This window comes from Caretta caretta, chromosome 14 (assembly GCF_965140235.1).
Source record: "Caretta caretta isolate rCarCar2 chromosome 14, rCarCar1.hap1, whole genome shotgun sequence".
NCBI classification, from domain to species: Eukaryota; Metazoa; Chordata; order Testudines; family Cheloniidae; genus Caretta; species Caretta caretta.
Genome location: NC_134219.1, coordinates 44,408,267 through 44,431,496, shown reverse-complemented (window position 1 = coordinate 44,431,496; position 23,230 = coordinate 44,408,267). Strand labels below are relative to the sequence as shown.

Genomic DNA, 23,230 nt, shown 5'->3' with positions numbered 1-23,230 from the left:
CGAGTGTTGGGTCAAGCCCTACCTGAATTGTATAATGTTGTGAGTCCTGCCCAAGAGGAATGTTGTGTGGAGGGGGCAGCATCTCCTGATTGCTGAGAAGACAAGGCTGGGCCGAGACGAGAAGGCCAGGGATGTCAGGGGACCTGGGCAGCTTTGAAGCCAGGCAGACTCACATCGTGGAAGCCAGAGGGAGATGAGGAGCCATAGAGACCAGCTGCTCACCCCTCCCCATCTACCACTGTGCCCTGTGCGGGGACGATAGCAACTGTCTCTGCCCCACTCACCTCACACTGCATCCCTCTAACTTGAGCTCTTTGGATTCCCTGCTTTCGGGGTGTTTGCTTTTGTGATGGGTTCTCATCATTCTTCATGGCTTCTCGGCACTTTTCTCCCCATGTGTAGATGTTGCTCGTGCATGGGGGAGTTGGGTGGAGCAGTGGGCTGGGCTGGGACTGAACTGGGCTGGGCTGGGCTGGGGGTGGGGAAAGGAGTCTGTCTTTTGCTTGTCCGTTTAAATAATAAAGTAGAATTTAGTTTCTCCCACTCCCGGTCTCCATTGTTTTGCATGAAATGGCTGCCAACTGCAGAGGTAAGGTGAAAGGTTAAAGCAATGCAGACGTGGTCTGGAATGGAAATGCACAGGGAGGTCACCCAGCCAACCTCATCCCTGCCCTGTCACAGGCTCCTCAAACTCCCCTTAGAGATAAAACTCTCTTAAGTCTTGTGCCCCTCTCCCTGACCCCAGTACAAATCAGGAACACTTTGACAGCTCATGGGCTCATCCCCTTCTCCCTCACCCAGGTGCTAGGCAGGAGTAATTCCACTAGGCCACGTGACCTGTCTACACCAGTGTGAAGTTGTTGTGAGGGGAGAATCAGATACTGGCCTCTAGGTCTGTTTGCAGGAGATACAGTCACACATTGTGCGATGATAATTCTGATCGCTGAGCTGGGCTTCAGTCCAGTGCCCCTGTTCTCACAACCTCACCACCTGCCTACTTCTAGCTCAGTCCCATTGCAATCACTGGGGCTAGGGGCTGAAAGACTGTGGAAATGGGAGGAAATGTTATAGCTGAAACCACACACGTGTGTTTTGAAAGCTTAATGTTAATAGGATCTGCTTCACTCTCCTGCTTGGACATTTTCTCTGGAGATCCCGGGGACGTAAAGGAGCAAGCGTTACCATCTTGGCTGCGAATCCCCACTGTGACTATCTACACCAGTGGTTCTCAAACTATGGGGTGGGCCTCCCATGGGAGGCACGACCTGTGTCTCTGGTGGGGGTTTTTAAGAGCACCGGCTGTCCGCCCCGGGTGGCTGCGGCTGACGACGGAGGGCTATGCACATCTGGAAGGCGGGGATAAAAGGGACAGCTGGAGCTGTGCCACTCAGGCTCGGGCTCTCCTCCCTGCCCTATCCCTCACCTGGAGGAAGAGGGGCTCGGGCTGTCAGCTCCAGGTGGAGCAGCAGCAGAGAAGTCAGGGTGGCAAGGGGGTGATAAGTCTGCTGTGAACAGCGATATTAAGGAATATCACTTTTCACTCGGTCACCCTTCCTTCTGTGCTGCTTCTGGCGCTGATGCTGCCTTCAGAGCTGGGCGCCCAGCCAGCAGCCGCTGCTCTCCGCTCTGCCTTCAGAGCTGGGTGTCAGTATACGTACTTGGGAGGGTGGGGGCGTAATGTCCACGGACACAAAGAAGGGGGCCCGAGGAAATAAATTGGAGACCCACTGGTCTACGCTCTTATGGTCCCCACTTTTACAAAATGATGATAAATCTTGCACAAAGTATGTCTTGTGAGGAGGGATAGCTCAGTGGTTTGAGCACTGGCCTGCTAAACCCAGAGTTGTGAGTTCAATCCCTGAGGGGGCCATTTAGGGACCTGGGGCAAAAATTGGGGACTGGTCCTGCTTTGAGCAGGGGGTTGGACTAGATGACCTCCTGAGGTCCCTTCCAACCCTGATATTCTATGATCCTCTGAAAAGTCATTGTCTGTTGAATATTATTGTCCTGTTAAAATGTGTGTGTCAATATTATGTATGGAGTTATGAGGTTTTGTTATATGTTTGTTACTGAAACATGCTGTAAACCAGGGGTCTCAAAGTCCCGGCCCGTGGGCCATCTGCGGCCCAAGAACCTCCCCACTGCGGCCCACGGAGGAGAGATGCCGGCAGACACGCGGCTGGCAATGTCTGCTGTAGGCACCGCCCCCTGCAGATCCCATTGGCTGCGGGAGAGGGACAGCGACACCATCACTCGTCGCCGGGCAGAGTCAGCCATGGAGGCAGCATCACTTTTTCCCACAATGAATATAAACAAGTCCAAATATCAGACACAACTCTCTGATGCCCACCTCGCTGCAGTCCTGACAGCTTCAACGGCCCGGTCACCGAGGCCAAGCAGCCACAAACTGACAGAACTGAAGCGTTGCCAGGTGTCTTGAAAACACTACAAACTCCGGCATGTGAAGAACTGTATAAAGTTGTACGACAGTTTTATTATTTCTAAGAAATTTGAAATCAAAGCCACAATACAAACGTCTTTTCTGAACACCATCTTCAGTGACATTATTGGCCCGCTGGGAGGAGTTGAGGACTGGCCCTGGCCCTAAGGTAAATTGAGTTTCAGATCCCTGCTGTAAATCTTGAAAACGCCCACAGATTCGCTCCTGAAAGCCAGGTGCTAGGTGGGCATTAATTGCTTAGCCAGCCATTCACCAGTGGAGTAGGGGGAGTCGTGAACAAGAAATTTACAATTCACCTGAAGGATGGTTGGAAGCTCACATGTGCCACAGACTGATTGTCGCCTGCCCCCTACATCTGGGGGTGAACCTCAAAGAGAAGAGTGGTATAAAAGCACAAGGGAGAATTGCCTCCATTTTCACCTCTCCTCTCCCATCTTTACAGAAGGCAACAAGATGGCTTGAAAGACAAAAACAGGAGCATTGAACTGGGGAGGGTGGACCAAGGCTGGAAGGAAGTCGGCCTGGATGCTAAGAACTGTAAACTGTCTGCAACATCGGGCGGGTTGAGAAAAGCTGTTTGGTACAAATCTTACTGAGCGTGGTAAAGTCTGGGATTTAAGATGCGTGTTTACCTTTTATTTTTGCGGTAATCAATTCCAACCTTTTATGCCTTTGTCACTTGTAACCACTTAAAATCTACCTTTCTGGGGTTGATAAACTTGTTTTATCTAAACCAGTGTGTTTTCATCGAAGTGTTTGGGGAATTTCACTTCAGAGAACAAGGCTGTTGTCTGATCAGCATCCTTTGTGGCGATGACAAACTAACTAATGAGCTTGTACAGCACAGTGAAAGGGCTGGACACTACGAGACTCATGTTTCTGTGGTGCAAGGCCGGGACTAGGGAACTGGCTGATGTTACTCTGTAGTTTACTTCATGAGCGGCTGCGAGCGGCTGCACTCAGTCCTGTGTAGCTGGGAGTGACTTTGAAGGCTTGTGGCTGTGTGGGAGAAGAGCCTGGAGGGGGTTCTTGTTCACACAGGGAAGCAGTGTGAAAGATGCCCTGGGGTGGAGAAATCAGCAGTTCAACAGTCCCAATTGTACCCTGGGGTATGCCTGACACCCGCTGTCCCCTGGGACTCAGCATGGCACCATTGGGCTCTCATCATCCTGATGCTGAAAGACGACCTGAGCAAGGCTAACCAGAGAGGGGGAAACAGTGGACATCCTCAACTCCACTGACTTTGGCTAAATCCTGAACTTCCCCCTGGGATATGAGACTTGGGGGTCTGCTGTCACCCTTCCCCTCCCGCATCATTTCCCTTCCCCACCTTACTTCTCCTCTCTCTCCTTTTTCTTTCTGGCTCAGCCCGTCCAGTCAACGCCACCTTTTGCACCAGTGCTGGTGGCCTGTGACCGGAGAGGCAGCTCAAAGCAAAGCCTTAACCTGCCCAAAGCGAGAAGTTTTCCAAGTCTCACAGGGGCTGATCAGCTGGTGGCCTGTGCCCGGGTTTCCCCTGCAGGGAGGCTGCAAGTGAGACTGAGCCCTGGCAACAGAAGCCTCTATGCAGGATGTCCCCTTAATGCTGAGAGAAGCTGGCCAAGCGCAGGCGAGGTAGGGGCCCCGGGAGGCAGGGTCTGGGGCAGGGGGCTGCAGCGTGGTGGGTAGATCGCTAGGACCCAGGAGCGGCTGGGGGGCGGCTCTGGGGGGAGCGATCGCGGGGCTCAGCCCGGCCCAGGAAGTGACTCGCAGCCGCTGCGGGGACTCTGGCTCCCGGCGAGATCCCCGAGCCCCGGCGGCTGGTGCTGGGAGCCCGGAGCCCGGGCTGCAGCCGGGAGAGGGGAACCTCCAGCCGGGCCCTGCCCGCTGCTCCCCGGGAGCCTCTCCCAGGGCAGAGCCCCCAGCCCGGCCCCTGCCCCGGGGGGCCCCGCTCGGAGGGAAGGTAAGAGAGACCCGCCCCCGCCCCGGGAGCGGTGCCACCCGGGCTGCAGGGGGCGGTTTTGTCCCCAGGCTGCTCCCCGCGGAGCTGGCTGCGATTCCCTGCCCTGGTTCCGGGAAAGCTGCCGCCAGCTCCCGGTGTGTGCGGGGCGGGGGGAGCCAGCCCGCACCGTGCTGGGGGCTGGGACAGCGACATGTGTGGGGCAGAGGCGGGGGAGCCGGGAGGGGACGGAAGGGGGGCGGGTGTGGGCAGAAGGGGATTGAGGGGGGAACAGGGATGCGTTAGGCGACGGAAGGTCCTGGATGGGGACGCAGGGGATAGGCTGGGGGGCAGGGAGGATGGGGCGATGCAGGGGAATCGGGGGGGGATTATGGGGCTGAGGGGAACGAGGCTGGAAGAGAAGGAAAATGTGACTGGGGGGCACTGCGAGGGAAAGGGGGGAGGTGGGGAGGGGACGGTGAGAGCAACAGGAGACAGGCCTGGGGAGGGGAGCGCCCGGGGGCAGGGAGCAGGCAGAGGGGTGGGGAGAAATACAAGGCAGCTCCCCCGCCCCATGGGGTAGGACAGGGTGGGGGGCTGCCCCTCCCAGCAGCCAGACGGACATTTTTTCCTCTAAACTGGTCAAACTAACATTGTGCTGGGCGGGGGCAGGAGACTATCCTCTCACGGCTCAGAAACTACAGGGCAAATATCCAGCCTCCCCCCAGTTTGTTAAAGACACACCCGTGCTGGTGGGGTCCGTGTCTCCTGAGCGTTCGGGGCTGCCCAGGGCCCTGGTCTGATTTCCAGGCAGGATCCAGATCTCAACCACACCGGAGTCAGACCGGAGTCACTGCTGGCTCTGAGCGCGGATGGGCCAGCGGGATCCGCCTCCGCCTGCCTGTCCCTGGGGGCTGCAGGGGCAGGACAGGGAGGCTCAGGCATGAGCTGCTGCCACCAGAGGGCTCCGGGTCTGGCTGAGGGAGAGGAGGAGGCTGGCCTGTGGGTCTCTGCTCAGGATACAGCTCTGGAGTGGAGCTCCCTGGGTCAGAAGCTGCTGCCTCCTGCATTTAGACCTGGGAGCCCAGACTGAGACGCTGCTTGTTACCCAGCAGAGGAGAGACCTTTGTTAAAGCCCCTCTGTGCCCAGCCCAGGTGGGGAATTTCTCCGGTGGCTGGAACCAGCCCCTGGGGCAGTCCCGGGCTCTGAGGACACCAGCCCCTGAGCTGCAGCCTGCAGGTGATGGGGAGACCCCGGGGACAGAGCTGAGGCCGGGCAGGAAAGTGACTCTGCACAAAGGGCCACTTTCCAGGACCTGCTGGTGAGTTTGGCCTATGTGGGGAGGGGGCTCCCTGTGTGTCTGCAAGTCCCAGAGCTGCTGCCCTCATGGGCACAGCCAGGTTCAAACCCCTGTTAGCCATGGCAGTGGCTGATCTGCCTAATGAGAGCAAAGGCACATGTCAATGGGGGAGTCATTTGTTCTCCCAGGGCGAGGGAAGATGATAAAAAGGGAGAAAGGAGAGACTGGAAGGGGCAGCAGGAGCAAGAAGTGGGGAGGGAGGTTCCCAGCCCTGCCCAGATCCATTCTCTGCATCCCCCTGGGAAGACTGACTCTCCTGGGAACAAGGCGAGGAGCTGAAGGAGGAAAACCAGTTCCTGACTCCGCTGAACACCACATGACTTGGGGGAAGAGTGGGAGTTAGAGGGGGTGACACGACAATGTCAGGGGGTGACATGAAAATGTCAGGAGAAATCCACCAAAGTAGCTCCTTTGAGTCTGCTCTTTTTCCAGAGTTTGGCTCAGAGATGCTGTTACGGGGAGAGTTTAAAAGTACCCCGATGGGTTTAGTTCTGCAGGGAGGGGCCTGGCCTGGGTGGTAATAAACTAGCTGGGTTTCTTCCCAGCGTGGCAGAGTCCAGAGTGCCTCGCTCCAGGGAAAGAGCCTGGGGGGAATCAGGGTGAGAAATGGACTCAAGCCCCTTCTGAAACCTCCCCCATCACCCCTCTTGCCCTGACAGGCTGAGGAATCACATCCACATTTCGCTCCGGATCGTCCCCATCCCGTCATCTGGGAGACAGGAAAGGGAAATGTCTGTGATGGAGCCAGCTCAGGTAGGGAATTTTCAGGGAGCTGCTGGCAGCGGGAGGGAGAGGCAGGGAGGAGACAGGGTGTGAGAAACCAGCTGATTTTCTGAACAAGCCCATTGGCGGGGAACATTCCCCCATTTCTCAAACAGGAAACAAACCCCCTGGGCAGGGCTGGGAACATTTCCAGTGCCAGAGCCTGGACCCACTAGCCAGAGGCTGCTGTGAAATACAAAGGGAAGCTGTCGGGATTCCTGTCCCCTGCTCAGAGCTCTGCTACCTATATCAGCCTTTGGCTGGCAGGCATATGGTAAATTAGAAGACTCTGCCCTCCTCTGTCTGCTGGGGAGGACAAGGAGCTCTCACCTTCTCCCCACCCCCTAAAGCCTCCTGGCTGCTTTGAGCAAGGTGTGGGTGAGATTCTGCTACTCTGGTCCTCCCAGAGCTTCCAAGATGTTTTTCTTTTTCTTTCTTCCTTTCCCATGTGACTAGCTGGACTGTGGCAGGGGCAGCAGGTGCTGAGAGGGGGACTCCTGTTGTTTCAGATGCTGATGACCTTCGAGGAGGTGGCTGTGTATTTCACCCAGGGGCAGGGGGCTCTGCTGGACCCCGCTCAGAGAGCCCTCTACAGGGACGTCATGCAGGAGAACTACGAGACGGTGACCTCGCTGGGTAAGGGATTCCCGTCCCCTCAGTTATTAGAAGCTGTGAGGTCTGCTTTTCTGACTCTGGTCAGGTTCTTCCCTGGTCAGTTAGATTGAAGGGGAATGGGTTCCATAATGCACAGCTGCCGTGTGAGAGAGACTTGCACCTCCATACCCTCTCCAACGGGACAAGGGTGTCAAAATCTAATGGACATGCTAAACCCTCCCCACCCGTCCAGCTTTCAATGGGGCAGAAGTTGTTCATCGTCCTCTCTGTATTGTTTCTTCTTCACACACAAAATCCCTCTTCACTTCCCTTCTTGAGAATAGCTCCAGCCCTGGGGAAGACTCTGGGCTCGGCAGGTTTAGAAATAGGCAGGGGTCTAACTGCAGAGCTGTGTGTGCATCAGCAAGGCCCCAGAGTGCACAGATCCTGGGAACTCCTTGTGAGGGCATAACAATTCCCCTCACCTCCCCAGACGTCTGCCTCTTCCAAGGGGGCTCAGGGACCATATTCCTGTCCTGATGGAGTCCATGTTCCCCCAGCAGAGCATGGCCACAGGTTCCACTCACGGAATGTCCTGTGTGACAGACACTCTCCCAATCCTCCATGCACCCTGATCTGGTCTGATTTCACCCCCTGGGCAGGATTTCCCATTCCCAAACCCGACCTGATTGCCCAGCTGGAACGAGGGGAAGAGCCGTGGGTGCCCGATCTCCAGGCCTGCGAGGAAAGAGAGATCACGAGAGGCACCCGCACAGGTGAGGACTGACACAGAAACCATCTGGCAAATGAAGGAAAAAGTTGAGAATCCCAAAAATATAGTGTAAGAGCCCTCAGTTCTTCCTCATCTCACCCAGGGCAGGGCTGTAGTCAGAAGATATCATTCACACCATTCCACCCAGCCTGTTAGCTCCAGGAGTTTCCTTCCCATCTTTCCTTCCCTGTGAATGTTTGGGTGGGAAGTGGAGGCAGAATCCAATTGCTTAGTCTTCACAGCGTTAGCGTGTTGGGTTTTCCCTCTGTGCTATTCCTCTTTCTCCCCTGCACAGTGACTCCTGTCTGGATTGTCTCTCTCCCAGCAGGTGAGGAGCGAGGGAGTGAGGAGGAGGAGGGCAATCATCATAAGGATGTTCTTGGGGAAGTGGAACCACAAGGGACCTTTATGGGAAGAGCTGAAGGAAATTCATCCCAGTGCTTGGAGCAGAGGGAAGCCTGGGGAAATTGGCACAGGTCAGAGAGGCTGCTGGGAAACCAACCAAGGGAGCAAGAGGAGGAATCTATTAAATGTAGGGGAGGAGATAAGGATCCCACAGCCCAGCAGACAAACCCCAAGGAGGAGAAACCCTACCACTGCCTCAAATGTGGGAAAGGATTCATTCTGAGACCACACCTTCTTACACTTCAGACAATCCATACTGTAGAGAAACCACTTCAATTCTTGGACCATGGGGAAAGCTTTAATAACCATGGAAGAAGCCACAAGGGAGAGAAACCCTATCAATGCCTTGAGTGTGGGAACTGTTTGAATCATAAGACAGCACTGATTACGCATCAGATAAGCAACACAGGAGGGAGACCCCATAAGTGCTTAGAATGTGCAAAAACTTTCATTCGGAGGTCAGACCTTGTCAGACATCAGGCAATCCACACAGGAGAGAGACCCCATAAGTGCTTAGACTGTGGGAAAAGTTTCATACGGAGGTCAGACCTTGTTAAACATCAGGCAATCCACACAGGAGAGAGACCCCATATGTGCTTGGACTGTGGGAAAAGTTTCACACGAAGCTCATCCCTTCTTCAACATCAGGGAATCCACACAGGAGACAACCCCCATAAGTGCTTAGACTGTGGAAAAAGTTTCATATGGAGGTCAGACCTTGTTAAACATCAGAGAATCCACACAGGAGCGAGACCCCATCTGTGCTTGGACTGTGGGAAAAGTTTCATTCAGAGGTCAGACCTTGTTAAACATCAGACAATCCACACAGGAGAGAGACCCCATAAGTGCCTGGACTGTGGGAAAAGTTTCATACGGAGGTCTGACCTTGTTAAACATGAGGCAATCCACACAGGAGAGAGACCCCATAAGTGCTTGGACTGTGTGAAAAGTTTCATATGGAGGTCAGACCTTGTTAATCATCAGGCAATCCACACAGGAGAGAGACCCCATAAGTGCTTGGACTGTGGGAAAAGTTTCATACGGAGATCAGCCCTTGTTAATCATCAGGCAACCCACACTGGAGACAGACCCCATAAGTGCTTGGACTGTGGAAAAAGTTTTATTCGGAGGTTTGACCTTGTTAAACATCAGTCATTCCACACAGGAGAGAGACCCCATAAGTGCTTGGACTGTGGGAAAAGTTTCATACAGAGGTCAGATCTTGTTAAACATCAGGCAATCCACACAGGAGAGAGACCCCATAAGTGCTTGGACTGTGGGAAAAGTTTCATACGGCGATCAGCCCTTGTTAGTCATCAGGCAATCCACACAGGAGAGAGACCCCATAAGTGCTTGGACTGTGGGAAAAGTTTCACACAGATATCACACCTCACTAAACATGAGAGAATCCACACAGGATCTAAACTTCTGTGACAGATGGCCAGAAAGGGTTAAGAAACTTTCAGGCTAATTGACCCAGATTCAACCTTTAGAGACACATTCGAAAAGTGTGTAAATGGTATTGATGGCTATTCCACGTTAGATAGACTAGAACTCTGAAATGTAAACTTGTATTGTTAAAGAATTGGAAGAAGATGGTAACTGTAGTAGTCTATATTTACCTATATCTTGTTAGAGATTAACAGTATAATCAAACGGTTCCTGTCTAGGGCTCTATTCTGTTAATTTAGAGATCAAAGGGAAATATTAACATTTAGATGAAATTTGTGTGTCGTAATGTCATTGCCTCTTTTTTTATTTCTGGTAAACTCTCTATGAACTGCTTTATGGATAAATGTCTTACGTTAATGCCTATAATTAATTACCGTTGATGTTTAGGAACTAGACAGTTACTTCAACAGCCTATTGTTCACCCAAGGGCTGCGTGCTGACCGGAGGCTGCAAAAATCTCTTGAAAAGCTTTTGGGACCTGATCCTTTTCTCTCAGATCTTTGTTAGCTTTATTCAGGGGGGTGGGGGGCGTTTGATTCGTAAGACTGAGATCTTCCGTCCCATCCTCACTGCCCTGATAGTGAACATTTGGACATTGGACTAGAATGTGATTAAATGATTCTGAGAAGGATTCTTTGCAATTCTAAAACACCATCTCTACTATGAAACGGCCCTAAGGACTCTAGGCATGTCTGTATGTATAATGAGCTTTTAACCAATACATTCTCTCTTTTCTTCTTTTAATAAATCTTAGTTTAGTTAATGAGGATTGGCTGCAAGCGTGTATTTGCGTAAGAACTGAAGTATTCATTAACTTGGTGGGTGATGTGTCTGATCCTTTGGGATTTATAGAACTTTTTATCTGATGAACCAGATTTTCCGTAATCCCTATCATATTTCACTGGGCTGTCTGGGAGGGAACCCAAGGCGGGGTTGCTTTAAGGGAGCCGTGCTTTGGCCTCTGTGTAGCTGGTAAAGCGTTGTAGAAGCTGTTTTGTTGCTGGCTTGGTGAATTGAAGTATTGGAATATCCACCAATTTTGAGGATTGTCGGCCCCATTCTTTACAGTTTGCCTTAATTGGCTCCCAAGGATCCAGCTGTCTAAGCAAACCCCAGGCAGAGGAGGAAAAGCCCCGATCAGACTCTGCAGCCCTGGCTGCTGAAGTGATGGGCCACAGGTTGGGGAAGGGAGAGAGAGAAACTCCTCCAGCCCCTCCCTCTGCCTGGCTGAAGTTCCCCCCTCTCCCTTCCCTTCCCAGCCGGGATCCCCCTGCCATGGCGATGAGGAGAAGGACACTTGTGCCAGGCCCCACCTTCACTCTAGACACCTGATCCCAACCCCCATCTTCCACCAGCCCCTGGACTGGGCTCCCCCACTTATCTGGAGCTGTTCCCTGCAGGGGCAGTGTCCCTGGGGCTGGTAACTCCTCCCCTCCCCGAATCCCCCAGGGCGCTGGGCTCAGGGATTAAATGGGGGAGGTGATCAGCTGTTTCCTGCTGTCGAGGACTTGAACCCCAGTCGGCAGGGTTTGTTGTCTGACCGGAGAGAGACAGGCAACACCAGCAAGGTCTGAACTCAAAGCTCTTTATTGAAGAGTGCGCACAACAATAGAGAGCAGCCCGTCTCCAAAGAGAACCAGCCAGCCTCGAAGTAAAACTCATAGGTTTTTATAGACAGTCCCGTCGCGTCACAGATTTATTCATAAAGCAGCCCACCCCTCCCCATGTTAGTTGAAATTGGTAAAAATGCTAAAGAAAAAGAAGTTTTACTTCGAGGCTGGCTGGTTCTCTTTGGAGACGGGCTGCTCTCTGTTTTTGTGTACACTCTTCAATAAAGAGCTTCGAGTTCGGACCTTGCTGGTGTTGCCTGTCTCTCTCCGGTCAGACAACGAACCGTGCCGTCTTGGGTTCGAGTCCACAACAATTTGGCGACTCCGCCGGGACCCGTCTGACTCTCCGGCGTGGGGTCAGACTCTAAAGCAACGCAGCACACATCTTCCGGTTTCGAGGAGCCTTGCCAGTGATCTGATCCCTGCGTCGGCGATAAGGCGTGTTCTGTGAACCAGCAGGAGCCCATAGAAATCCAGCAACGTCCACCTACCGGTTGACTAGGCTCCAGATTCAGGTCTTCGGGGTTTGAGTCCCTGGAGGAGGTCTTCAGGGTTCGAGTCCCTGGAGAGGTAAGCGATCGCTTGATAATAAGAGTTGGGGATTGTGGGTTTGAGTCCCCTTTCCTCCTAGGATGGGACAATTTGGCAGTAAATGCCAAGGGGACGTCCCGTTGTCTCTGATACTCAGAGATTGGAAGGGAATCTCTGGAACTACTGGTTTAACTAAATCAAAAATGAATAATTTATGTCAGGTTCAATGGCCAGCTTTCACCACTCATTTGTCCCTGACTAAAGATTGGCCAGCCTATGGAACTCCTTCCGCAGACAGGATGGATTCCTTAAGAGATATTTTGGTCGATCTTAGACCGGGACAAATGGATTATTTGTTTGTATGGTATAATTATAAGCCAAAAGAAGGACGTCCTCTTTCCTCCTCCTTTTCTTATTCATCTCAGGGGTTTCCAGCCCCGCTCTGTGCTATGCCTGCTTCTGCCCCTCCTCCGGCTTTCCCTCGGCTTTCTGACCTATGCCCAGGACCAGTTGCAAGCCTTAAGAAAGGACTTCCAGGCAGAAAAGGAATCACTGGCTAAGCAAGTACCAGTCCTTCAGAGACTTGTCAAAATTTAACCTTTTGTGCTCAGCATATGCCGTAACAACAGTGTGTCTGCCATAAGAGGAAATTATATAGTTAAACCGTCAATTGGCCGTGCATTCTGTCCAGGTGACAAGCCTCACGGGGGAGGACTCGGGTAGCCCTTTTGAGTGAGAATATTTAAGAGAAGAGACCAGGAGGGCTGGGGGCTAGTTAAGAAGCCCACCCTCCTTGTGAAATTAGTAGTGGAACAAAGCTGGTGCTCATGGAAGGGACAGTTCAGAGAGAAAAACAGGATCGGGCCCAAGCGGGCAGGCAACAGATAGAGAGATTGGAAAACAGGTTAGAAACTTGGAGGGCATAGTGAAAAAAGAGGAGTAAATAATTACAGGAATGGGAAACGTAAATCCCGGAATAATACCTGGAATGGTAAAATCTGAATTGATTGGGGTGTCGTTTTGGAAAATAAGCAGGTGATTTAAGGAAAGAAAGTGAGAAGTGAACTCTGTAGTTGCTGGAGGGAATTATGCTAAAGAAAAAGAATTTTTGGTTTCTTTGCAGCCATTCTGAAGGGAAAATGGGCCTTTTTTTCAAAGAAATGTCTGTAAATAAATCCAGGCAAAGAGACTATGTGATTGAAATCATTTGGCTCTGAAAAATTTAGTCAAATTAGCTAAAAGAACATAAGGGGTTTTATTGGAACTTAACCGCCCAAATGTATAAAGGAATGTAAATATATAGTGCTACTTAATTAAGATCCTATTAGACTCTAAGGGGCTACAATGGTTGGTGTTTTCCTTTTTAGAGTTGTGTGTTGTGAAAACAGGAGTTAAAAGTAAAAGGCAATCAAAAGTCTGATAAAGTTTATTGTGCCCTTTTTAAAGTAAAAGTCTTTAAGCTGTGGATCCAAAAGCAAGCCCGAAAGCATTTGTTTTAATGTAAATTACCTAACTGATAAAGCCACTGAAACCTGGGCTGCCTATGAAACAAATACAAGAAAATATGGGTAATTCCTCTGTTTTGCCTGCAATTAACAAGGGTATTTGTATAAAAAGGAAATATTTTAAGCAATGACTGACTGCCCAGAAGGGGTAGATCTGTGTTCTTTTTGTCTTTCAGAAAATCAGAGAAAACTGATGCCAGCTGAAAAGCAATTCAACATCTCATGAATTTACAGGCACAATAGGAATTCTGTTCTGTGTTCTATGTCCTGTCTTGTGGTGTTTTGTCTTGTGGCCAGAATTGCTCTGTTTAATTTTTCATAGGACAGTTTAGTTTAAAACTAAACAGAAGGGTTAAATCAAAATGCAGATGCTTCTTTTATTCAACTTGGAATACAAAGTGTTTGGATAATATCAGGAAAGTGTGATATACTAAAGTTTAATACATTTGCTTAAGAAAGAAAAATAAATTTCATTGGCCAGATCTTTTAATTGAAAAAAATTGTTGTTAAAATTCACACACCAACAGTCTTTGGAAGCAAGGACATGAAAGTTTAACCCACTCCCCATATTATACATGGGATCCTTCTGGCTGCCTCAAATTTCTAGCCAGGCTGAGGAGGGAGGAAAGCTATTGGACACCAGAGGTTGTACCAAGTGGACTCCTCAAAAGTGGGTGTGCTTGTCCTGGCTTGTTGCTCCAAAGCTCCGTAATAAAGTCATTTTCCTCGAAGGGTGTATGTGGCATACATTGAACAGTAAGACGAAAGTGCTGTATAATGGGCAATGTATATGTGTTCATTTTTGAACAAAGGTGTGTGAGTGGAAAATGAAAGTTTTCTTTGCAGGTTAATAGAAGCCAAGAAGGGGAGAAGGAAAAGAATGGAAGACAAGCTAATTCAACGCTGTAGCTGGCAGGCTCGGTCCAAAGATAAGACGCTGGCCTGCCCAAGGACACCACTCACCGCTAGGATTTGGCTGACGGCCAAGAAAGAGGGGGGCTTGAATGTGCCCAAGCAGCTGTGAGATCTGCAAAATACTGCCAGACATTAATGAAATGTGTTAGGTCTCTGTAGTTACAGGTGAAAGAAGTCCTACTCCAAGGATCCTGAGCAAACCTGCCATTTGTTAAAACCGGGTGACTGAGTCTACATAAAGGTCCATCAATGAAAGACTATTCTGGCCCCGTGCTGGAAAGGCCCTTATTAAGTCCTGCTAACTACCAACACTGCTGTGAAGTGCCAAGGACTGACTGCCTGGACCCATGCTTCTTACTGCAAAAAGACCCCTCCACCTCAAGATGACTTCACTTCGACTACTGATCAGCCTGTCCCTCCTTCTGGGTTTTTTTCTTTCCTCCTTTTGGACAGCAGGGGAAAGGACAAGGTGAAGTGCTAGTAACCTCTCCCTTGTCCACTGACAGAGCTAACCTGTATTGCACCGCTAGGGAACCTGACCTGGAAAAAGGTTCCCCAGAAGCAGACGGCATCGGACTTTGAGGGAGCCACGCACGTTCACCCCACCGTGAACCGGGTGAATCAGAAGCAGACGACATCTGTGCTCAAGACAAATGGACTGCCACCCCTTTGGGCGACCTGAAGCTCCAGCTGCAGCTAAAAAAACCTTGAGTTGGTGGTGTCCTCTCAGGGAAAGATGGCCCCGTTCTCTAAGCTGTGTTCTTGTGTTTTTAATCTGTTTAGTATTTGTTACCTTTCTTTTCTGGTGGTACGGGGAGTTGAGACTATAGAATCACACAGTTCTAACACATTTATACGTCTTGCCCATGAAATGAAATCTCGTATGCCAGCCCTACAAAACACTTCATGCTGGATGTGCTCATTAATACCAGCAGATAGCCAAAAAGGTCTTCCCATGGTTCCTATTCCCTTCAGTGCAATGAATATGACCTGGACCCCGTCCTGAAAAAATTCTTCAGGTAATTGAAATATTACCTGTGCTGATACCGGCATCTCTGAAAGCAGATATCTAATAGTTTGGAAACGAGTTGGTCAATGGTGCCTCTTGAAAGAAGGGAAAATAGCTTTGGGTAATAGTGAGTGCAAAGCCTACTTTAATGGCACTCATTTTGGGAGTAAGAGAGGTCCTAATATCTCTCTCCTGGATGGGGCAACCTCTTGTACCTCCGCGTGGCATAGTTTCACGGATGACAAGTGCAGTCTGCATGGGGAAGAACACTTTTTGTATAAAGGTCACAAATTGATTGAGCATTACGTTATAAATTGTACACTTGGGTATAACCTGCCAACTCATACTATGTGTTTATGTTCCTCAAATGCCTCCGCGGCTAAATTCTCCCTCCTCCCATCTTGGACCGGATGGTACGAACTTATTAATAATACCTGGTCCAAAGTCACTCCTACCCTTTTTGGAGTATACTGGGTGTGTGGTAACAAGGCATACCTAGCCCTCCCTCCTTCATGGAGTGGATCCTGCTATTTGGCTTGGTTAGAACCACCTGTAGTTTATCGCGCACATCTTCCTACAGGGAAAATCAGATATGTAAGAGGGGCTGAGGAAGATGTTATGGACTCTCGCCCCCTTACTTGGCGTGCCCTAAATGATTGGATGGGTGCTTGTGCGGGATTCGTCTTTGCCTGTGGAGGTGCCACCAGGTGTATTGGGGAAGGAGTCATGAGACTTCAGGGAGTGTTGGAGATGATGGCAAATACTACTGCCGATGCCTTGGTAGATCTGGCAACCAAACAAAAAAAACTAAAGCAGATGGTTCTTCAGAACCGCTTGGCGTTAGATATTTTGCTGGCCTCTCAGGGAGAAACATGTGCATTAATCGGACAAGAATGCTGTGTATATGTTCTGGATGTTTATAACGCCACCTGGGAAAGAGCAAACCACCTTATACAAGTTGCAAAAGACCATGGAGGAGAGCGGGTTGACTCGTGGTGGAGCAATTTGTTCAATTGGGTTCCAGACGTAGGTGGCTGGCTACATAACTTGCTTCGCAGTGCTGTTGTAATTGTTTGTGGCCTAATAGTTTTGTATGTTATGCTAAGATGTGGCTGTTGGATGGGTACCAAGTTGTGCCCTACCAAACAGTGAATATTTCTAACTCACTACTCACAGTGGCCAGTGTGTCTCAAAAGTTCCCTTACAGCACTCTGGGGACAAAGGGGGGACTGTTAGGTGAGAATAATTAAACAAGAAGCAGTTATGCCAACCGAACCAAAGTCAGGCCAATAAAGGTTGCTGGGAAAGTCCCTGAACGAGATAAGTAGAATGAAAGAATACTTGTTTAAGTTGCAGGGAGTGAGATAAGGGGAGACCTGCATTCCTGCATTTTTGTACCAGATGTTCTGAGAAAAGTTTGTTTAGATAAGGAGACACACTGTTTCTGTTCTATGTCTGTTCTTAACTCCTTGTCTCCTGTTTGACAACCATACTGATAAGAAAGTTTGGTGAGGCATTATGACTTGCTAAAAGCTATATACAATAGGGGGATAGGTATGCATGCATAATAGAGAAAGAGAACTTTTAACTAACATGGGGGGGGGGTGCTTAATGAATAATCTGTGACGCGAGGGAACTGTCTATAAAAACCTACTAGTTTTACCTAAAGAGGCAGCTGGTTCTCATTGGAGACGGGCCACTCTCTATTGAGTAGTGCACGCAACAATAATGAGCTTGTGTTTGGACCTTGCTCTCTGCGATCAGACAACGAACCGTGCTGTCTGGGGTTCGAGTCCTCGACACTCCCAAGATATTATTTGGTTGGTTTTTTTCCTCAAGACAGACTCATGGTCTGGGGGCTCTGATTCTTGAGTGTTGGGGGCTGCCCAAGCCCCGGTCTGATTTCCATGCAGGATTCAGATCTCAGCCACACCGGAAGACACTGCTGGCTCTGAGCCTGGCAGGGGGTGAATGTGGATGGGCCAATGAGATCATAGAATCATCATAGAATATCAGGGTTGGAAGGGACCTCAGGAGGTCATCTAGTCCAGCCTCCTGCTCAAAGCAGGACCAGTCCCCAATTTCTGCCCCAGATCCCTAAATAGCCCCCTCAAGGATTGAACTCACATCCCTGGGTTTAGCTCAATGCTCAAACCACTGAGCTATCTGTCCCCCCAGGGATCCTCTTCTATGTTTTCCAAGCCGTTCAGTCCTTCTTGAAAAAGAGTATAATGAAGCCAGTCTTTTTTCGTACTTTTCCAACCTATTATACTTTCAGGTACAAGTATTTTATCATTGTATATGCTTTTAAAGTGTGTCTTAATGTTGCAATTTCAATTCAAATTTCCAACCAATGACTAAATTGGCAACACTGCGTGTAACTAATTGACCACTGTGTGTGTGTGTGGTGGGGGGGGGAGAACTTGGGGGTGTCTGTGTAGGGAAGTCCCTATTTCACTGAATTAAGTCTCCTGCAGCACCTTAGTACGTTACACCAGACAGAGAGGAGCTGTAGTGACTCGTCATTGGGATGCCTGTGCCTTTGAGAACCCAGCCCTGGGAAGCCCATGCTGAGAGGCGCTGTCTGTGAGAGGAGAAATAAAAAAGCCCCTCTCCTCCCCCCCCCACCCTATTTTGCAAAAACTGGTGTCTCAGTCCACCAGGGTAACTGTTCCCCCTCTGACCCTGCCTGTGCCAGGGTTTTGCCCTCTGGTAGGGCCTCACCCCTCAGCTTAATCCCAGCTCCTTCCCCCACAGATTGTGCCCTTCAGCCGCTATCCTAAGGCTGCTTCCAGCTGTTTAACACCCCCCACCCCCGACCAATGAATTTTTGCCCCCTGCTCAGGATCTGGCCAACACACACACACCCTGATTTGCCCCCCTTTTTAAGCCCTGTAAAAAGCAGTCTGCAGAATCTTATGGCTAATAAAGGCTGGGTGAAGGGCAGTGACTTCAGCAGATGTTACTGAGCATACTCGGTTCTTGTGAACACGCTCAGTACACCCTAAGTAGCAAATTCCTACAGGGAGCAGTTTCTCCTACTACATATGGCAGGAAAGTGACTCTGCACAAAGGGCCCCTTTCAGGGACCTGCTGCTGAATTTGGCCTTTGTAGGGAGGGGCTCCCCGTGTGTCTGTGAGTCCCAGAGCTGCTGCCCCCATGGATACTGCCAGGTTCAAATCCCTGTTAGCAGTGGCAGGATCTGCCTAATGAGAGCAAATGCCCACTCAATGGGGCAGTCACCAGTTCTCCCAGGGAGAAGAAAGATGATAAAAAGGGAGAGTAGAGAGACTGAACGGGGTAGCAGGAACAGTAAGTGGGGAAGAGAAGTCCCAGACCTGCCCAGATCCATTCCCTGCATTATCCTGGGCAGACTGATACTCCTGGGAACAAGGGGAGGAGCTGAGAGAGGAAAAGCCAGTTGCTGACTATCTTGAATCACTGCGCTGCTTGTAGAGTTGGGGGACAGGCGCTGCCTTTGGAGATGGTGTCAGGGGGAATCCCCAAAACTGGCTCCTTTGATTCTGCTCTTTTTCTAACATTTGGCTCAGAGATACTGTTACTGGGAGAGTCTCAAAGTGTCCTGATGGGTTCAGTTCTGCTGGGAGGGGCCTGGCCTTGGTGGCAATAAACTAACTGGGTTTCTTCCCAGCGTGGCAAAGTCAAGAGCATCTGACTCAAGGGAAAGAGCCTGGCGGAATTGGGGTGTGACATGGACTCCAGCCCTTTCTGAAACTTCCCCCATCGCCCCATCGCCCCTCTCAACCCGACAAGCTGAGGAATCATCCAGATTTCGCTCCAGATCAACTCATCTTCCAGGAGACAGGGAAGGGAAATGGCTGTGATGGAGCCAGCTCAGGTAGGGGATTTTTCAGGGAGGTGCTGGGGGCGGGAGGGGGCGGCAGGGAGGAAACAGAGTGTGATAAACCTGCTGATTTTCTGAATAGGCCCATTGGCAGGGGGGAGCTTTCCCCATTTATGAAACAGGAAACAGGGCTTGGAACATTTTCCAGACTCCCAGTGCTGGAGCCTGAACCCACTAGCCAGAGGCTGCTGTGAAATACAAAGGGACGCTGTTGGGATTCCTGTCCCGGTCCCCGGCTCAGAGCTCTGCTTCCCGTCTCTGCCTGTGGATGGCAGGCGTGCGGGAAATGAGTAGACCCTGCCCTGCTCCCTGTACTGGCTGGAGGGGCGGGACAAGGAGCTCTCACTTTCTCCTCACCCCCTGAAGCCACATGGCTGCTATAGGGTGGGAGAGGGATTCTGCTTCTCTGGCCCTCCCAGAGCTGCTGCTGCTTCTTTTTTTTCTTCCTTTCCCGTGACTAGTGGGATTGTGGCTGGGGCAGCAGGTGCTGAGTGGGGGACTCTTGGTGTTTCAGATGCCGGTGACCTTCGAGGAGGTGGCTATTTATTTCACCCAGGGGCAGGGGGCTCTGCTGGACCCCGCTCAGAGAGCCCTCTACAGGGATGTCATGCAGGAGAACTACGAGACGGTGACCTCGCTGGGTAAGTGACTCCTGTCCCCTCGATTATTAGAAACTGGGGGGCCTCCGTGTCTGAATGTGATCAGTTTCTTCCCTGGTCAGTTAGATCAGAGGCGAATGGGTTCCATAATGCACAGCTGCCATGAGAGAGACTTGCGTCTCCGTACCCTCTCCACTGGGACATGGGAGTCAAAACCCAATGGACAAACTAAACTATCCCCACACCTCCAACTTTCAAAGGGGTAGAATTCATTCATTGTCCTGTCTGTATTGATTCCCAGTCGCACACAGAATCCTTATTTACCTCCCTCCTTGGGACTAGCGCCAGCCATGGGGAGGGCTCTGGCCTCCGCAGGTTTAGAAATAGGCAGGGGTTTAACTCTAGAGCTGGGTGTGTGTCAGCAAGGCCCACAGATTGCGCAGATCCTGGGAACTCCTAGTGAGGGTGTAACAATTCCCCTCACCTCCCCAGATTTCTGCCTCTCCCAACGGGGCTCAGCAACCCTGTTCCCTTTTTCTTGGATTCCACATTCCTCCAGCACAGCACCAGGACATGGAATGTCCTTTGTGCCACGCAGTCTCTCAATCCTCCATGCACCCTGATTTGGTCTGATTTCACTCCCTGTGCAGGATTTCCCATTCCCAAACCTGACCTGATCTCCCAGCTGGAACAAAGGGTGGAGCCGTAGGTCCCAGATCTCCAGGCCTGCGAGGAAAGATAGATCCTGAGAGGCACCCGCACAGGTGAGGGCTGACACAGAAACCATCTGGGGAATGAAGGAAAGAGTTGAGACTCCCCAGAATGTGGTGTGAGGAAGCACCCTCAGTTCTTCCTCGCCTCGGCCAGCGCAGGGCTGTAGTCAGCAGATATCGCTCATGCCATTCCGCCCAGCCTCTTTGCTCCAGGAGTTTCCTTCCCAACTTTCCTTCCCTGTGAGTATTTGGGTGGGATGTGGAGGCAAAATCCAATTGCTGATTCTTCGCAACTTTAATGTGTTGGGTTTTCCGTCGGTGCTATTCCTCTTTCTCCCCTGCACAATGACTCCTGTCTGGATTGTCTCTCTCCCAGCAGGTGCTAAGAGAGTGAGCGAGAATGCGGATCGTAATCCTCATGAGGATGTTCCTGGGGAAGTGGATGAATCTATTATATGTGGGGGAGGACACAAGGATCCCACAGCCCAGCAGAGAAATCCCAATGAAGAGAAACCCTATCAGTGCCTCGAATGTGGGAAAGGATTCATTCTGAGATCACAGCTTGTGACACATCAGACAATCCATACTGGAGAGAAACCCCTTCAATGCTTGGACCGTGGCGAAAGCTTCAATAATCGCTCAGACCTGAATAACCATGGGAGAAGCCACACAGGAGAGAAACCTTCTCGATGCCTCGAGTGCAGGAAATCTTTCTACTGGAAGTCAGCACTAATTACACATCAGAGAGGCCACACAGGAGAGAGATCCCATAAGTGCTTGGACTGTGGGAAAAGTTTCATATGGAGGTCAGACCTTGTTAAACATCAGGCAATCCACACAGGAGAGAGACATTATAAGTGCCTCAACTGCGGGAATGGTTTCTGTTGGAAGTCAGACCTTATAACACATCAGAGAATTCACACAGGAGAGGAACCCCACAAATGCTTGGACTGTGGTAAAAGTTTCACACAGAGATCTGCCCTTGTTTCATATCATACAATCCATGCAGGAGAGAGACCCCATAAGTGTTTGGACTGTGGGAAAAGTTTCAGACACAGATCAGTCCTTGTTTCACATCTGAGAACCCACACAGGAGAGAAACCCCGTAAGTGCTTGGACTGTTGGAAAAGTTTCACAGAGATATCACACCTCATTAAACATGACAGAATCCACACAGCATCTAAACTTCTGTGATCCATAGCCAGAAAGGGTGAAGCAACTGGCAGGCTGATTCAACCTTTAGAGCCATGCTTCGTAAGTGTGTAAATGGTATTTAGGGCCATTCCATGTTCTATAGGCTTGAGCTTTGAAATGTATATTTGTATTCCTAAAGAATTGGAAGAAGATGGTAGCTGTAGTAGTCTCTATTTACCTATATCTTGTTAGAGGTTAACAATATAACCAAACGGTTCCTCTCTAGGGCTGTATTCTGTTAATGTGGAGATCAAAAGGAAAAATTAACATTTAAATAAAACTTGGGTGTAATAATGTCATTGTCTGCATGTCTCTGTAAAGTTTGTGGTAAACAGTCTATGAACTGCTGAATGGATAATCACCTTATGTTAATCCATGTAGTCAGTTGCCGGTGATGTTTAGGAAATACAAGGTTCCTTCAAAAGCCTATTGTTCACCCCAGGACTACGTGCTGTCGAGAGGCTGCAAAAATCTGTGTCAAAGCTGTTGGGACGTGATCCTTTTCTCTCAGATCTTCTTAAGCTTTATTCGGGAGGAGTTTGAGTCGTAAGACTGAGATCTCCAGTCCCCTCTGGACTGCCCTGATATTGAACATTTTGACATTAGACTAGAACCCGATGAAATGATTCTAAAAAGGACTCTTCAATTCTAAAGCACCATCTCTGCCATGAAACTGGCCTAAGGACTCTCTTCGTGTCTGTATGTATAATGATCAAGACTCATTCTTTTCTTCTTTTAATACGTTTTACTTTTGTTAATCAGAATTGGCTGTAAGCATGTATATGGGTAAGAACTGAAGTATTCCTTAACTTCTTGGCTAATGTCTCCGATCCTTTGGGATTGGTAGAACCTTTTAGATGATGAACAAGATTTTTCACTAATCCGCATTATATTTAACTGGGCTGTCTGGGAGGGAGCCCAAGGCTGGGTTGGTTAAGGCAGGGGTAGTCAATAGGCAGTCTGTGAGCCAAATCTAGATACCTGGATGCTTTTAAACGGAACCCTGAAAATTTAGTATTTATTATTACTGTTGTGGGGTTTTTTATTATTATTTTCTCTGGAGTGTGGACCTTGTCTATACCTTGACAAAGAAATTTTGACCTTGACAAAAAAGAATTGACTACCTGTGCTTTAAGGGAACTGTGTTTTTGGCTTTTGGGAAACCAGTAAGATATGCATAGAAGGTGTTTTATTGCTGGCTTGGTGAATGTAAGTATTGGAATATCCACCCGTTTTGGGGATTGTCTGCCCCATTCTTTGCAGTTTGTCCTAATTGATCAAGCTCAGCATGCTCCCCTAACCCCTCTGGGAGCCTGCTCAGAATTTCATAAATGCCTTGCCTCTGGGAAAAGTTTAATTCAGCTATCGCACCTCATTAAACATCAGAGAATCCGCAAAGATGTGAGAGACTCTAGGAATAGCTTGACAGTAGGAAAAGATTCAATCTGAGCTCACACACCAGTGATCCAAACAATGGAGAGAACTTGAATGTGGGGGAAGCTTCATTTGGTGCTCCCGGAGTATCAGGCATCTACAAATCCACACAGGAAAGTAACCTCTGAG

The 23,230-nt window shown here is 49.9% G+C and overlaps 1 protein-coding gene and 1 pseudogene across 10 annotated transcripts in view; both read left to right on the top strand.

Annotated features, from left to right (window-relative positions):
* Positions 1-10,492, top strand: part of LOC142068365 (uncharacterized) — a 33,089-nt gene extending 22,597 nt beyond the window's left edge. The window contains exons 1-5 of one of the 10 annotated variants that reach the window (XM_075119913.1): positions 4,184-4,403; positions 6,400-6,493; positions 6,959-7,138; positions 7,759-7,872; positions 8,194-10,492. In XM_075119913.1, the coding sequence (XP_074976014.1) occupies positions 7,012-7,138; positions 7,759-7,872; positions 8,194-9,707 (1,755 nt within the window). In that variant the 5' untranslated portion in view covers positions 4,184-4,403; positions 6,400-6,493; positions 6,959-7,011 and the 3' untranslated portion in view covers positions 9,708-10,492. The other 9 variants (XM_075119911.1, XM_075119905.1, XM_075119907.1 and 6 more) reach the window with 9 other exon arrangements.
* An 852-nt stretch (positions 10,493-11,344) lies between these two features.
* On the top strand, positions 11,345-22,681 carry LOC142069291 (uncharacterized; annotated as a pseudogene).
* Positions 22,682-23,230: the final 549 nt, after the last annotated feature.